General features: G+C 43.0%; 1 protein-coding gene across 41 annotated transcripts in view; it reads left to right on the top strand.

Moving 5' to 3' along the window:
* LOC127587225 (deleted in malignant brain tumors 1 protein-like) overlaps positions 1–12,344 on the top strand; it is a 114,610-nt gene extending 102,266 nt beyond the window's left edge. For 35 of the 41 annotated variants that reach the window (XM_052045455.1, XM_052045445.1, XM_052045446.1 and 32 more), the window contains 3 exons: positions 1,485–1,799; positions 2,829–3,144; positions 5,765–5,866. In XM_052045455.1, coding sequence (XP_051901415.1) covers positions 1,485–1,799; positions 2,829–3,049 — 536 coding nt within the window. In that variant the 3' untranslated portion in view covers positions 3,050–3,144; positions 5,765–5,866. Of the gene's footprint in view, positions 1–1,484; positions 1,800–2,828; positions 3,145–5,764; positions 5,867–8,052; positions 8,368–9,661; positions 9,711–10,988 lie in introns of those variants that run through there. The other 6 variants (XM_052045476.1, XM_052045439.1, XM_052045473.1 and 3 more) reach the window with 4 other exon arrangements.
* The last annotated feature ends 2,403 nt before the right edge of the window (positions 12,345–14,747 follow it).

The raw sequence follows: 14,747 nt of genomic DNA, 5'->3' as shown, positions 1-14,747 counted from the left end.
ACGTCAGATAACATAGGTACATTTTAAACGGTTGGATCACACCATTCATAGAGATGCTTTAGTCAAACCAGGAATAGAACTGACGGTCAAGATATTTTTCTAGAAAATCACGGTAAATATTTGCTTGCTTTCTCATTCAGAAGTTGATATAAGGCTAGCTGATGGCAGCTTTCGTTGTTCGGGAAGAGTGGAGGTGAAATACAATGGACAATGGGGGACGGTTGCGACGACGGCTGGGATATGGAAGACGCCATGGTTGTTTGCAAACAGCTTGGTTGCGGATCTTCCGCAGCAGCACTCTCCGGAGCAAAGTTCGGACAAGGGGAGTGGAAACATTTGGATGGACGACGTCACGTGCAATGGACGTGAAGCTTCACTTTGGGAATGCTCCTTCGCAGGATGGGGGATATTAACACTGCGGTCACGGAGAAGATGCAGGCGTGAACTGTACGGAAGGCAAGTACATGATGTTAGAAATGAGGAGAATTTTCTTTCATATTTATATTTAGTGTGAAAAGAGTAGGTGTAACCAATTTGAATTGTACTAATGAAATCCAAGCACCGTCGATATCTTGTCGTGAGATTTCCAGAATACATGCCCGTCCTGGACGAAGTAGGTACTTAAATCCCACCGTTACATCATCAGCTGAAAATAACGGTGAGTTACTTCATTCATCGTGTTCTGTCCCATTGGATTTCCGATGGGAGTGGATATTCCAGAACTCTTCCACAGTCCCCGATCCACAGCTAAGGCAATACTGACTGTGGTGTAATAAAGCACGCATATCTGTTAATATGATCGTGAAAGGTGCTTTCTGTTTTATAAATGGAGACATTGATGGTTAACTAATGCACTCATTTGCATGTGCACATTCCATGTGAAAGTTAAAAGTCCAAGGAAAGGATAACAATACCAGTAATATTTTTATCCTCGATTGCAGTTCCACTTGTGTACAGACCTCAAGTTACAGTTTTTTGCAAGCATCTCTCAGGTCTCTTCCAACTGTGCAATTGTGGGAAGTTGCCAGAATTCAGTAAAAGGAAAGTAGTGATAAGAAATCTCGTGAAATCTATACACATAACTGGACGTTAAAGATCGGGTGTCATAGGTGAACGAAATCATTGATAAAAGAAATCTCACGTGGCGCAGCGCACTCAGTACATTTTATCTTGCCTTGTAATTCTATAACACATGCAAAACATCGGCAGGTTGCAATTCATGCGGAGTAAGAATTGAGCGTGGAATTGTGGAGTTGGAATTTGTTCTTTGGGTTTTGACTTTGATCTTCCAGGGGCAATTATAAGTTACTTGACGAGATTTACAGTGGAAATGAGAGGTTAAACGTCAGATAACAGAGGAACATTGTTAAAGGTTGGATCACATCATTCATACAGATGCCTTAGTCAGAATCCAGGAATAGAAATGACGGTCAAGACATTTTTCTCGAAATCAGATTAAATCTTTGCTTGCGCTCGTGTTTCAGAAGTTGATATAAGGCTCGCTGACGGCAGCGATCGTTGTTCGGGAAGAGTGGAGGTGAAATACAATGGACAGTGGGGGACGGTTTGCGACGACGGCTGGGATATGGAAGACTCCAAGGTTGTTTGCAAACAGCTTGGTTGCGGACCTCCCGCAGCAGCACACTCCGGAGCAAAGTTCGGACAAGGGAGTGGAAACATTTGGATGGACGACGTCACGTGCAATGGACGTGAAGCTTCACTTTGGAAATGCTCCTTCGCAGGATGGGGGATTAACAACTGCGGTCACGGAGAAGATGCAGGCGTGATCTGTACGGAAGGCAAGTACATGATGTTAGAAATGAGGAGAATTTTCTTTCATATTTATATTTAGTGTGAAAAGAGTAGGTGTAACCAATTTGAATTGTATTAATGAAATCCAAGCACCGTCGATATCTTGTCGTGAGATTTCCAGAATACATGCCCGTCCTGGACGAAGTAGGTACTTAAATCCCACCGTTACATCATCGGCTGAAAATAACGGTGAGTTACTTCATTCATCGTGTTCTGTCCCATTGGATTTCCGATGGGAGTGGATATTCCAGAACTCTTCCACAGTCCCCGATCCACAGCTAAGGCAATACTGACTGTGGTGTAATAAAGCACGCATATCTGTTAATATGATCGTGAAAGGTGCTTTCTGTTTTATAAATGGAGACATTGATGGTTAATTAATGCACTCATTTGCATGTGCACATTCCATGTGAATGTTAAAAGTCCAAGGAAAGGATAACAATGCCAGTAATATTTTTATCCTCGATTGCAGTTCCACTTGTTTACAGACCTTAAGTTACAGTTTTTTGCAAGCATCTCTCAGGTCTCTTCCAACTGTGCAATTGTGGGAAGTTGCCAGAATTCAGTAAAAGCAAAGTAGTGATAAGAAATCTCGTGAAATCTGTGCACATAACTGGACGTTAAAGATCAGCTGTCATGGGTGGAACGAAATCATTGAAAAAATAAATCGCACGTGGCGCAGCGCACTCACTCCACTCTTCAGTGGCTTGTAATTCTATAACACATGCAAAACATCGGCAGGTTGCAATTTATGCGGAGAGAGAAATGTGCGTAGAATTGTGGATTTGAAATTTGTTCTTTGGAGTTTGAAATTCATCATGCTGCGGAAACTATAAGTTACTTTAATAGATTGACAGTGTAAATGAGAGGTTCTATGTAAGATTGAAGAGGTACTTTTTTTCGGTTGGACAACACCATTCATAGAGATGCCTCGGGCAGAAAAAAGGAATAGAACTAACAGTCAAGATATTTTTGTCGAACATCAGAGTCATTCTTTGTTTGCTCTCTCCTTTCAGAAGTTGATATCAGGCTTGCTGAAGGCAGCGATCGTTGTTCGGGAAGAGTGGAGGTGAAATACAATGGACAGTGGGGGACGGTTTGCGACGACGGCTGGGATATGGAAGACTCCAAGGTTTGTTTGCAAACAGCTTGGTTGTGGATCTCCCGCAGCAGCAATTCCCGGCGCAAAGTTCGGGCAGGGGAGCGGGAACATTTGGATGGACGATGTTTCGTGTAAAGGAACTGAATCGTCCCTGTCAAAGTGCCTCTTCGCAGGATGGGGGATTACCAACTGCGGTCACCATGAAGATGCGGGTGTGATCTGCTCGGAAGGCAAGTACATAATTTTCAACTGACCAGCATTTTCGTTCAAGTTTTATATTTGGTATTGACAGAGTACTTTTACATGACTTTCGAGAAATGCTTTCAACAGTAGTATTGGTATCATTTGTAGCAAACGTGCTATTTTTGAAATTTTTAATGTCATTTTTCTATTATTATTATTATTGTTTTCGGTTTATAACTTCTCGCCATTTCAATTATTCTACAATAAAATGAATATCTTGATATCTTTGTGCATATTCCATGGGAGAATTAAATATTCGAAATAAATCTTAACACCAGCCGTATTTCTTTTCTTTGAGTGCAAGTACACCTCCCTTTATAAATCCATTTAATGGCTTTCAGAAAAGTATTTTTCTGAAAAAAAGGTTTTTTGAACGCGCAATTGTGGGCATCTGCTACAATTTAGAAAAAAAGTGGAAATGAGGAGACATAGTGCGAAATCTATGTGAATAGCTAAAGGTCAAGGACTAGGTGTCCGTAGATTAACAACGATCATTGCAACAAGATTTACAACCACTCCTGCGCAGCAGCTCCTTCTATTACCTGGCATATACTTCCACAGGAGATGCAAAGCGTCGGCAGATTGTAACTCTTGTGGAGTAAAACCGGGAGAGCTTTCGTGTATCGGGAATTTGTTCTCCGGCAGAGACACTACGGTCAGACGTGACGGCCTGTTAATTAAAAGCAACGGGAGTATTGAAAACAGGGGTTAACCTGGAAGGCACGGCAGTGCAGCGGTTAGCGTGACGGTTTACAGCGCCAGCGACCAGGGTTCAATTCTAGAGCGTGGAAATTTGTAGCTTGTATGTTCTCCCCTTGACTGCGCGGGTTTCCACCAGGTGCTCCGGCTTCCTCCCACATTGCAAAGAAGTAAAGGTTTGCAAGTTGTGGGCATGCCTTGTTGGGCAGCCTCCAGAACACCCAAGGCAAAAGATACATTTCACTGTGTGTTTGGATATACATCTGACTAATAAAGATATCTTAGGTGATACACTTGCCCTGTTAGCGTTTGGATTTCACCTACTGAGATGTCGTGGCCAGGAACAAAGAAAGGGACAGAAATTCGAACTTCGTTTCTCGAAAATTAAATGTAGTCGAGCTGTGAAAAGTGCAGTCACATTACGAACATTTCTCATGCGTGGAAATAAGATCTCAGTTGCTTTCAGTCCAAAACAATTGATTTGTCAAAACAGGTTGGCAATAGTACTGTGGCGGTGGAATTTCTGGTGTGTGTCCGTTTTTAACTCGTGAATACGCCAACGAACTCACAAGAGAACAGGATACTCTGGAGTGGAAACGAAGAGAGAGAAGTGAGCCATGTTACTGTCGTCCTTTAGGAAAAGGCGACAGATGTGATGGAATCCTTGTTCAAGATGTAGAGTGAGATAGTAATTTGTAGAATCAGAAACGAGCGACACGATCTGAAAGCCGGCAACTGCGAATGCAGGAGGCGAGAGTTGTCTGTGTTAGGTTGGGAAATCTTACACCGTAGATTGATGGCGATTTTGCAGGAGATTATCCGTGAAGAATAAAAAAATGTATTTCAACAGGAATTAGTTTTCCTGTCTGACAGGAAAAAGAATACACCAAGAAACTATTCCACAGCGGCCTGCCAAGGAAGTGGGGTAACTTTTGATCCAATTCGGAATTATCTATAGTTACTAGAAAAGTAGCAGGTGAGAAGATTGGCAGCATTTTGAAATCCACCTCAGGAGGACAATAGGATTGGTGAAGAGTGGGACGAGAGAGTATCAGAGAGAACCGGCAAGTAGTAGAAAACTGACAATAAAAGCGTTTAGGAATATGTGATGAGTTAAAGAAAAGAATTTAGCTAAGACAAATGTAGGTTCACCGCGGGGAAGATATAATTCGAAAGAAAGACAGACCAAGTATATGTATACTTTGGTTCTGGATTCGCAGAAGATAATGCCAGTACGCTCCTAGATATCGAGGAAAACCAATCTCGCAGAGAGTAGTAGAATCTAAAGGAAATCACCATCATTAATGACACAAGGGGCGAGAAACGAATGGAGCTAATAGCTGGCAAGTTCCCAGTACCTAATGAACTACATGCCAGAACTTATTGTTGCGAAACATGTGTGGCCCACTTCGAAAGGTCTTCAAATTGGAGGGTAGCAAATGTAACCTTCGTACTTAAGAAAAGAGAAGCAGCGTAAACATGGAATTTCCGACCAGGAAAACCTGAGCCAGTCGTCAGGAAAACGCTTCTTAGCAAGCGTTATCGGGTTTGGACAACGTTATGATGAGTTTGTGGAAGGGAAATCCCGTGTGACAAATCTACTGGAGATATTCGTGGATGCAACTCGCAAAATAAAGAACAAAACATAAATCGTGACGTATTTGCAGTTCAGACTTCTGATCTTATTTGTGGTTCAGTAGTATTCGCTCCTTGTTCCTTTTTGCCTTAATAATGGTAATCAACACACCAATATGCAACTGAGTCTCCGGTATCCCGCGGCCCACCGGTGAGTCCCGAGTAATCCTTTACTGTCCATACAGCAAACTTGAAAGGGTGTGTCCTTTTCTGCACGTCTTGACATGGAACATATTCCTTTTATTCTTATATTGACCCGTTCTTCTTCTCTAGGAATTATGCCAACTTTCCAGACTACAGAGTATTCGATGGAAACAACAATCGAAGCTGAAACATTGCTTTCAATCAAACCTTCTAAACTCCCCTACAATGATGGTAAGTGCAACCTTTGTCCCGACATCTCCTCCCTCTCCCTCCAACTAGGGACCTGAACAGCCCTTCTCGGATCTGTCCAAGATTCCGGGGTACCTCCTCCAATCTCGTTTACTACAGGTGGCGCGTTTGATGTGACCTTGTCTGCATCGGTGAGACCAAGCCTAGAGGAGGCAACCGTATTACGGAACACCTGCTTTCCAACCGCAGTGGCCATCCTGACCTCCCGGTTGCATGACAGTTTAACTCTCTTTTCCATTTCCACGCCAAACTGTACATCCTCAACGTTCTCCGCTGCCGGGTTCTGACCAAATGCAAACCAGCAGAACATATCCACCTGGATAGTCTAACTCCAATGGTATTAATATTGTACTTTACAATCTCATTTAATTCGCATTATATGCGCTCCATTCTCTCTTCTTCTCATGTACACCGCTTCTCCTACTCAACTCCAATCCCGTCACCCAGCTTCCTGCCCCAACCTACCCGGTTGCATCAGTCTATCACACGCACTATCGCCACTGGATCTCTTATCCTCCTTCAGCAACTGTTTCCATCAGTCCATCATCCCTTCTTATCAGATTCCACCTACCAGCTTCCCTACTGATCAGATCTCCATCTCACCCTTCCTCTCTCTCTTTCTCTCCTTATCTGTCTCTAAATCTCACCTTCAAACCGCTGTCTCCTAACTCCAACCATCTCCTCCCCCACATGACTCCACGTGCCCATCATCTACCTTCTGAATTGATTTCAACACTTTCCACACCCTGCCTCTCTCTTCCCACTCACCTCCTTTTGCTGGCTATCTCCGCTCTGCATTGTTGGTTCTAATTCTGTATCTTTACCGGAAAGGTAGACCATCCCTTTGCCCCACTGATGCTGCCTGATGTGTGGATTTCATCCAGAAGTTTGTTTTTGAACATGGGTTATTATCTATGTGATGACCTTGGTGGTCCTTGCGCACCAGTCGCTGTTCCGATTGCAAGGTGTATGTTGGACTTCGTTGAGAGTGGATCTGAGTACAAGAAGAAGAACGTCTTTCTGCAGTTGTACAGCATCCTGGTGAGGTCGAATCTTGAAACCTGTAGATTTTTTTGGTCTTCTTCTCTGAGAGAAGACCGGGCCATGAACCGAGAGGATGAATCGATGAGTCTTACTTTCACCTAAGGTTCAAAGTATCAGAGCAGATTCTCGTAGTAACCTATAACATTAACACGTTCGAACAGACAAGATACAAGGCGAATTTCCCCGAGGTCTCGGGGAGAGGAGGGATGGGGTGAGCTGAACCACAAACAGTGGCTACATTCTTGGAATACGGAGGAAACAATTTGGAACCGAGATCAGAAGTAATTTCTTCACCGACATGCTGTTGAACTTGTGGCATTTTTGAACAATGGTTAAAGAGGAGGTAGATATATCTGTTGGTGCGAAAGTCATGGAGGGTTCCATGGAGAATGCTGCAACAGGGCCATCTGGAAACTGAGGGTAATTCCGAAGTGTCGAATGGCCAACCTGAAACTATTGTATATTCTGAGGACATTACCTCCATTTCCAAGCTTCTGATTATTTTTGTACATGCGCGTAAGTTGGAAGATGCATTGCACAGATAATTTATCCTAACCGCAAAATACCTGGAGTATTGTGTGCAGTATTAGTTACTTTGTTATCGGAAATAAGTCATTAATATGGAAAGAGTGCAAGTAAGACTTACCGGAATGTTGCCATGACTCGAGGCCTTGAGATAGACGGAGAGGTTGGGCAGGTGACAAATTCACTCCTTGGAGCGTAGGAGAGTCAGAGTGACCTTATGAACGGGATAAACGGGATCATTGCAACAAGAAATAACACGTGGCGCAGAGCACTCACTCCACTGTATCCTGGCTTATAATTATATAAAACATGCAAAACATCGGCAGGTTGCAATTCATGCAGAGTACGAAATGGGCGTGGACTGTGGAGTTTGAATTTGTTTTTTGGATTTTGATTTTGATCACCAGGAGCAACTATAAGTTACTTAAATAGATTTACAGTGGAAATGAGAGGTTAAACGTCAGATAACATAGGTACATTTTAAACGGTTGGATCACACCATTCATAGAGATGCTTTAGTCAAACCAAGGAATAGAACTGACGGTCAAGATATTTTTCTAGAAAATCAGGGTAAATATTTGCTTGCTTTCTCATTTCAGAATTTGATATAAGGCTAGCTGATGGCAGCTTTCGTTGTTCGGGAAGAGTAGAGGTGAAATACAACGGACTGTGGGGGACGGTTTGCGATAACGGCTGGGATATGGAAGACTCCAAGGTTGTTTGCAAACAGCTTGGTTGCGGATCTCCCGTAGCAGCACTCTCCAGAGCAAAGTTCGGGCAGGGGAGCGGGATCATTTGGATGGACGATGTTTCGTGTAAAGGAACTGAATCGTCCCTGTCGAAGTGCTTCTTCGCAGGATGGGGAATTAACAACTGCGGTCATCAAAAAGATGCAGGAGTGATCTGTTCGGAAGGCAAGTACATAATTTTCAACTGACCAGTATTTTCGTTCAGGATTTGTATTTAGTATTAACAGAGTACCTTTTAGTCACTTTAGTTAAATGCTTTGAACAGTAGTATAGGTAGCATCTGTAGCAAATGTGTTCAAAATTTTTAATGTTATTTTTGTATTATTATTATGTTAGGTTAGGAAATTCCCTCCAATTCAATTATTCGGCCATAAAATCAATGTCTTGATATCTTTGTGCATATTCCATGGGGGAATAATATTATCCAAATGAATGTTAACAGCAGAGGTATTGCTTTTTTTCTGTGAGTGAAAGTACACTCCGTTTCGAAATCAATTCAATGGCTTTCAGAAACGTATCACTTAGGTTTCTTGAACTCGCAATTGTGGGCAGCTGTTACAATTAAGAAAAAAAAAGGGAAATGAGAAGAAATCGTGCGAAATCTATGTGCATCGCTCAAGGTGAAGGACTAGGTGTCCAAAGATGAACAACGATCATTGCAACAAGATATTACACCTATTGCAGCGCAGCATCCCCTTCTATACCTCAGCATATAATTCCACAGTAGATGCAAAACGTCCGCAGATTGTAAATCTTGCGGAGTAAAACAGGGCGAGGAATTGTGTATTGGGGATTTGTTCTCCGGCAGAGAGTCTACGGTCAGGCGTGAAGACCTGTTAATTAAAAGCAACGGTAGTATTGAAAACAGGAGTTAACCTGGCAGGGTCGGTGTTATAGCTGTTAGGGTGACGCTTTACAGCGCCAGTGACCCAGGTTCAATTCCAGCCGCTGTCTGTAAGGAGTTTGTATGTTCTGTCCTTGATTGCGCGGGTTTTCTCCGGGTGATCCAGCTTCCTCCCACATTCCAAAGACTAACGGGTTTGGAAGTTCTGGGCATGCCATGTTGGAGCCGGAAGCGTGGGGACACTTGCGGGCTGCCCCCAGAACACTTTCCGCAAAAGATGCATTTCACTGTGTGTTTCGATGTACGTGTGACCAATAAAGACATCTTATCTAGTTTTTGATTCCCTCTCCCTGGGGAAAAGGGTTTGGCTATGGCCTTCCGTCTCCTTCGTTCCAAGGAATAAAGTCCTCGCCTGCTCAAGCTCCCCCTGTCGCTCAGGCCCTGGAGTCCTGGCAACGTTCTCGTCAAACTTCTTTGCATTCGTTCCAGCTTCATGGGTCTTTGGTATAACAGGGTGACCAGAACTTGATGTAATTCGCGAAGAAAACCTTTTCTGTTTTCATTTTTGAATCTACTGATAATTAGAGAAGCTGAAATTCTGTCGCATCTTCACAGGGTTTGAACATGGAGGAGGAACCGCTTTACAATCAAATTAACGGATAAGGTAGTTTTTTATCTATCTATCTATCTATCTATCTATCTATCTATCTATCTATCTATCTATCTATATCTATCTATCTATCTATCTATCTATCTATCTATCTATCTATCTATCTATCTATCTATCTATCTATCTATCTATCTATCTATCTATCTATCTATCTATCTATCTATCTATCGTTCTGTCTGTCTGTCTATCATCCATCTATCTATCTGTCTGTCTGTCTGTCTGACCACAGTATCTATCTATCTATTTGTCTATCTATAGTATCTGTCTATCTGTCTACTGTATCTATCTATCTGTCTGCCTGTCTATCTATATGTCTACATTCCTATCTATCTATCTATCTATCTATCTATCTATCTATCTATCTATCTATCTATCTATCTATCTATCTATCTATCTATCTATCTATCTATCTATCTATCTATCTATCTATCTATCTATCTATCTATCACTCTATCTATCACTCTATCTATCTATCACTATCTATCACTCTATCTATCTATCACTCTGTCTACCCATTCATCTATTGATCCCAACTTCTCTACCTTTCTATCTGTTTTTTTATCTGTATATTCATGTGTATCCTTACTTATCTGTCCATCTGACTGTCAATATATGCGGGTATGTATGTTTGTACTATGTATGCCAATATCGATGTGTCCAACTACCTGTCTCCTTTTCAGTTTACATTGATAGCAATTTATATCTATTCGTATACTGTATATACTATTGAATGGGTGTGCGCTTCGCAGGCTGAGACAACATCTAGTTGCCCATCTCTAATTGCCATCAAAATGTTACTGAGCGTCCTTGTTGAACCGCTGCAATATATTAGTTCGATTATCTTAGGGATATCGTGGACTATTAGTGACGGGCTGGACTATAAACGCGTTTGACCAACTTTTCAAATGTGTATTCATATTTAAAGTACTAATTACACATCTACAACAGAAAGCGAAAGTACCGGAATGGGATCCATTTAAATCTTTCAACATGTGAAATCTGCCTCTCTTCTTGTTCTGGGCCATTTGTAACTCGAAGCTCATTAAAAGTTCCCGATCTCTAAACTGGGCACGGGGTCAGTCACAGGCAACAATAAAAGAAAATTTGGCCTTACAACTGTGTAATTCAATGATGTGCATTACTTCCGCGCTCCGACCTTCAGATGTAGACTTCTCCCCATCCAACAACACCCAACTCCCACACGAAGTTTTCACCCAATAGACCACCGCACCCCCAAAGCAACCACGCCACTAACTATTTTATCTCTTGCAGAGCAGGTGTTCACATGCTTCCAGGAAATGCGAATTCAATTCTTTTTATATTCGGAAGATGTTTCATCCCCCACCGGCTCCACATTTCAATTGAATGCTCAGGCCTCTACTCTGGGAATTCTGTTGATATACCAATGCTAATAGCACCGAACGAAAAGCACAATCTTCATCGGCTCCTGACATGCCAAGACATCTATTTTAAATCTCGCAGATGCATTTTCATATCATCCATGGCAAGCGTCCTGCTACCTTGATAACTCTTCCAGACTTATTAACTTCTGAACACCAGAACTTTTGGCCATCGCCTTTTAAGCGGGTCCGCTTTGCTGACCGGACCTCCTTCTGCTTACAAACGGTCCTCTCTGGCCAACTAATGTTGCAAGATAGCTCATTGTGTGGTCCTGTGCCATTTATTACTTGATAATTTTCTATTTTTTCTTCTTGTTTAGAGAAGTAGTTTTACTGCACGAAAGATACCATTCAAAAGGAAGATACTGAGTTGTAAACTCTTACATGAAACAAATTGAGTGTCAAAGTCCCACAGCACGGAAATTGGGCCTTCGGACCATGCTGTTCATGCCAACTGAGATGTCCATCTACGCTAGTACCATTTGCCCGCGTTTGGCCCATATCCCTCCAAACCTGCCCCATCCATGTACCTGTCCAAGTATTTTTCAAATATTGTTATTGTACCTGCCTCAGGTACTTCCTCTGCCAGCTCGTTCCATAGACGCACAACGCTTCGTGTGAAGAGGTTGCCCCTCAGGTCCCTTTTAAATCTTTCCCCTCTCACCATAAAACTATGGGTTTTGTTTCCCTATACCTTGGGGGAAGGTGGGTACATTCACCTTATCTATGCCCCTCATGATTTTATACACCTCTATAAGGTGACCCCACAATCTCCTATACTCCAAGAATTAAGTCCCAGCCTGCCCAACCTCTCCCTATAACTCATAGAGTCATGTAACTTATATCTGGAAAAACTGCAGAAAACTACCTACGATTGCAGTGGGCCAAATCTTCCCTCGAGACACCGCACTATTCTCCATTCTAAAGCGGAATTATTTCCTCAAAAAGGAGCTCAGGATGTCAGCGCTGTCCGCTGAAGTTCACCATGAAGTCCGGCTGAGACCCTCCTCATATTCCCAATTCATTGGCTGGGAGATATCCGCACTGCACCTATACTGGTATAAACTGATACATGTATGTTGAGCCCATTGAAATCAACGGGAGAAAAAGGCCGCTTGGAGAAATATGAGTGAAGTTCTTTATTTGACTGAATGTTAACTTGTGCAGCTGATTGATTAATTTGTTACTATGTTATTTGTGTGCTTTTTTTACTGTGTTATTTGTACTATGGCAGCAATCAATAAATAGCTATTAACTGATGTTACCTGGTGTTTCTCTCGGTGGATTCTCTGCAATTAACACAACGTAAGTCTCCGCACTCTAAATCTACTGGGCCAGTAGGTGCGTATTGTGCCAAGAAATCCCCGGAGCCTCCCCAAAGAATGATAAAAGTTAAGGTAAAAGTAAACTGACTTTAATCAAACTGAACACTTGGATGCAAGTATACCGTCTTATTGCGGGAAGCCCTATAAAACCACCTAAATACAGACTGTATGAAAAACACGATATTGCTGGAGGAATTCAGCAAGCCCGGCAGCATCCGTTGAGAAAAGCAGGCTGAAAACGTTTCGGGTCAGGATCCTTCTTCACGACTGAAGGGGGGAAAGGGGAAGCCCAATATATAAGAGGGAAAAGCAGAGCAGTGATAGGTGGACAAAAGAGGGGAGGCGGGGTGGGCACAAGGTGCTGATATGCAGATGAAGGTAAGAGACCTTGGGCAGATACGGGGGGAGGAGGGGAGAGCAGATCCACTGGGGAATGGGTCAATGGTAAGAAGAGAGGGGGTGGAAAAAAGAGAGAGAGGCGAGGAAAGAGAAGAAAGGAAGAGGCATGGTAGGAGAGTGTGGTGGGCGAAGGGGCGTGGGGATTACTTAAAGTGGGAGAACTGTCCTGACCCGAAACGTCGACAGCCTGTTTTACTCCACGGATGCTGCCTGGCCTGCGGAGTTCCTCCAACATCATCCTAGTTTTTCATCTCGATTCCAGCATCTGCAGTCCTTTGTTTCTCAAATACAGACTCTACATCTTCGAAATTTGAAATAAAAGTGGAAAATGCAGGAACCCACCCTCGGAGGGGGAAATAGGACTCTTTCACAGTCGACAGCCTGCAGCCGCCTGTCACTTTAATATCCCATTCCGCTCGAACACCTCACTCCCTCTCTGACGTCTCCTTTTGGTCGCCTGCTCTGCTCCAATGGAGCTTATTATGGACGCGAGGAGCAGTACTCAGGAGTGGCCAGCTTGCAATCCTCAGCAGAAAACAATTACATCCATTGTAATTTTGTATTGTGTAGGTCCAGCGTTCAGTTGCCAACTCCAGCCGCACAAACACCACCGCCAAACCCACCTCCACTCCCCCTACTCCTCAAGTGTACCGATCTGGGAACACCAAAGAGAACATCGCGTCCGTAGCCCACCTCTTAACAAAGAAGGCTGCAGTGCCAGTAAACTACTTCGATGCATACTTAAGCCGACTCCCACACTATTAACAGCCTCTTGACACAACCCCCAGTCTCGAAGTACACTTAATACTGCAAAAGATCAAAGATAGAATACCTAGTATGCTTTAACTTTACGTTGGTTGTGCTAATTCGGTAATACCACATGTTTTGTTTGAAAAGTCGGTAAAATAAGATATTGATCGAAGATTACAACAAAATGTAAGGGTGGCTGAGTACACATTCATACACAAGTGAACAGATCGTGCAGGGACGAGGACCTTACATTCCCCGGACTTCAGCACACAGTCAGATGGTGGTGAAAGCTGATCCAATCGGAGGAGTGGCACCTCAACAGGGCTTGGACCAATATCTTTGCAGGAAGATTCTCCGCTGCCGTTGCGGAAAAGCTTGCTGAGTTTGGAAGAGGTGTGGCAAATTGACTGACGTTTTAGCGTGCGGTGGGGTGGTGAGGGGGGGGAAGTGGGTGTCGGAGGAAGGGTTTGCAAAATGAATCTGGAGGCAAATGAAACGCATGCGTGAGAAAAAGGGAAAGGAATTCGTTGATGGTGGCGAATTGCTTATCATTTCTCGCAGGAAATCCAGTTGACAAACCCGATGAACTGACAGAGGAAGATGTGTGTGGGAGGCATGTTCGATGTGAGGAAAATATTTTATGTAGTTATTTGGGTCAGAAATGTGCTGCCAGATGCAGTGATTCACACAGATCTAATGGTTGAATTTCAAAAGGCGACAGACAGGAATCGGAAAGGAAAGAATTTCCAAGAATGTGGGGGTGGAACTCACGGCATTGAGACACACTGAGCTGGTATCTATACAACGGCTGAATAGTCTCCTTCTTTTCCGTGATATTTTGATCTTTGCTGTAACCTGCCTTAATCGTGGGCAGGGGTGGTAAAACAACCATCCGGGTTAATGGGTGACCATACGAGTTCAAAACGGCTGAGGGAACTTCGATTCACCACAGTGGGGTGTGTACCAATACTGTGTATGACCTCGATGAAGGGAGTATTCAATTGATGAGTGAAAAGTCGATGGAAATAGAAGTATGTAAAAAAGAGAAATAGAAATATATGAAAAAAGTAAACGAACAACACCTGAAGCAGAATCAGGGACAAAAGAATAGGCGAAAACTTCTCTCGTGAATTGGATTGAACAGAACCTTGTAATTC

The sequence above is a fragment of the Pristis pectinata genome, chromosome 39 (assembly GCF_009764475.1).
Source record: "Pristis pectinata isolate sPriPec2 chromosome 39, sPriPec2.1.pri, whole genome shotgun sequence".
Lineage (NCBI taxonomy): Eukaryota > Metazoa > Chordata > Chondrichthyes > Rhinopristiformes > Pristidae > Pristis > Pristis pectinata.
The sequence above is the reverse complement of the archived record's forward strand: the minus strand, read 5'-3'. Positions and strand labels throughout refer to the sequence as shown.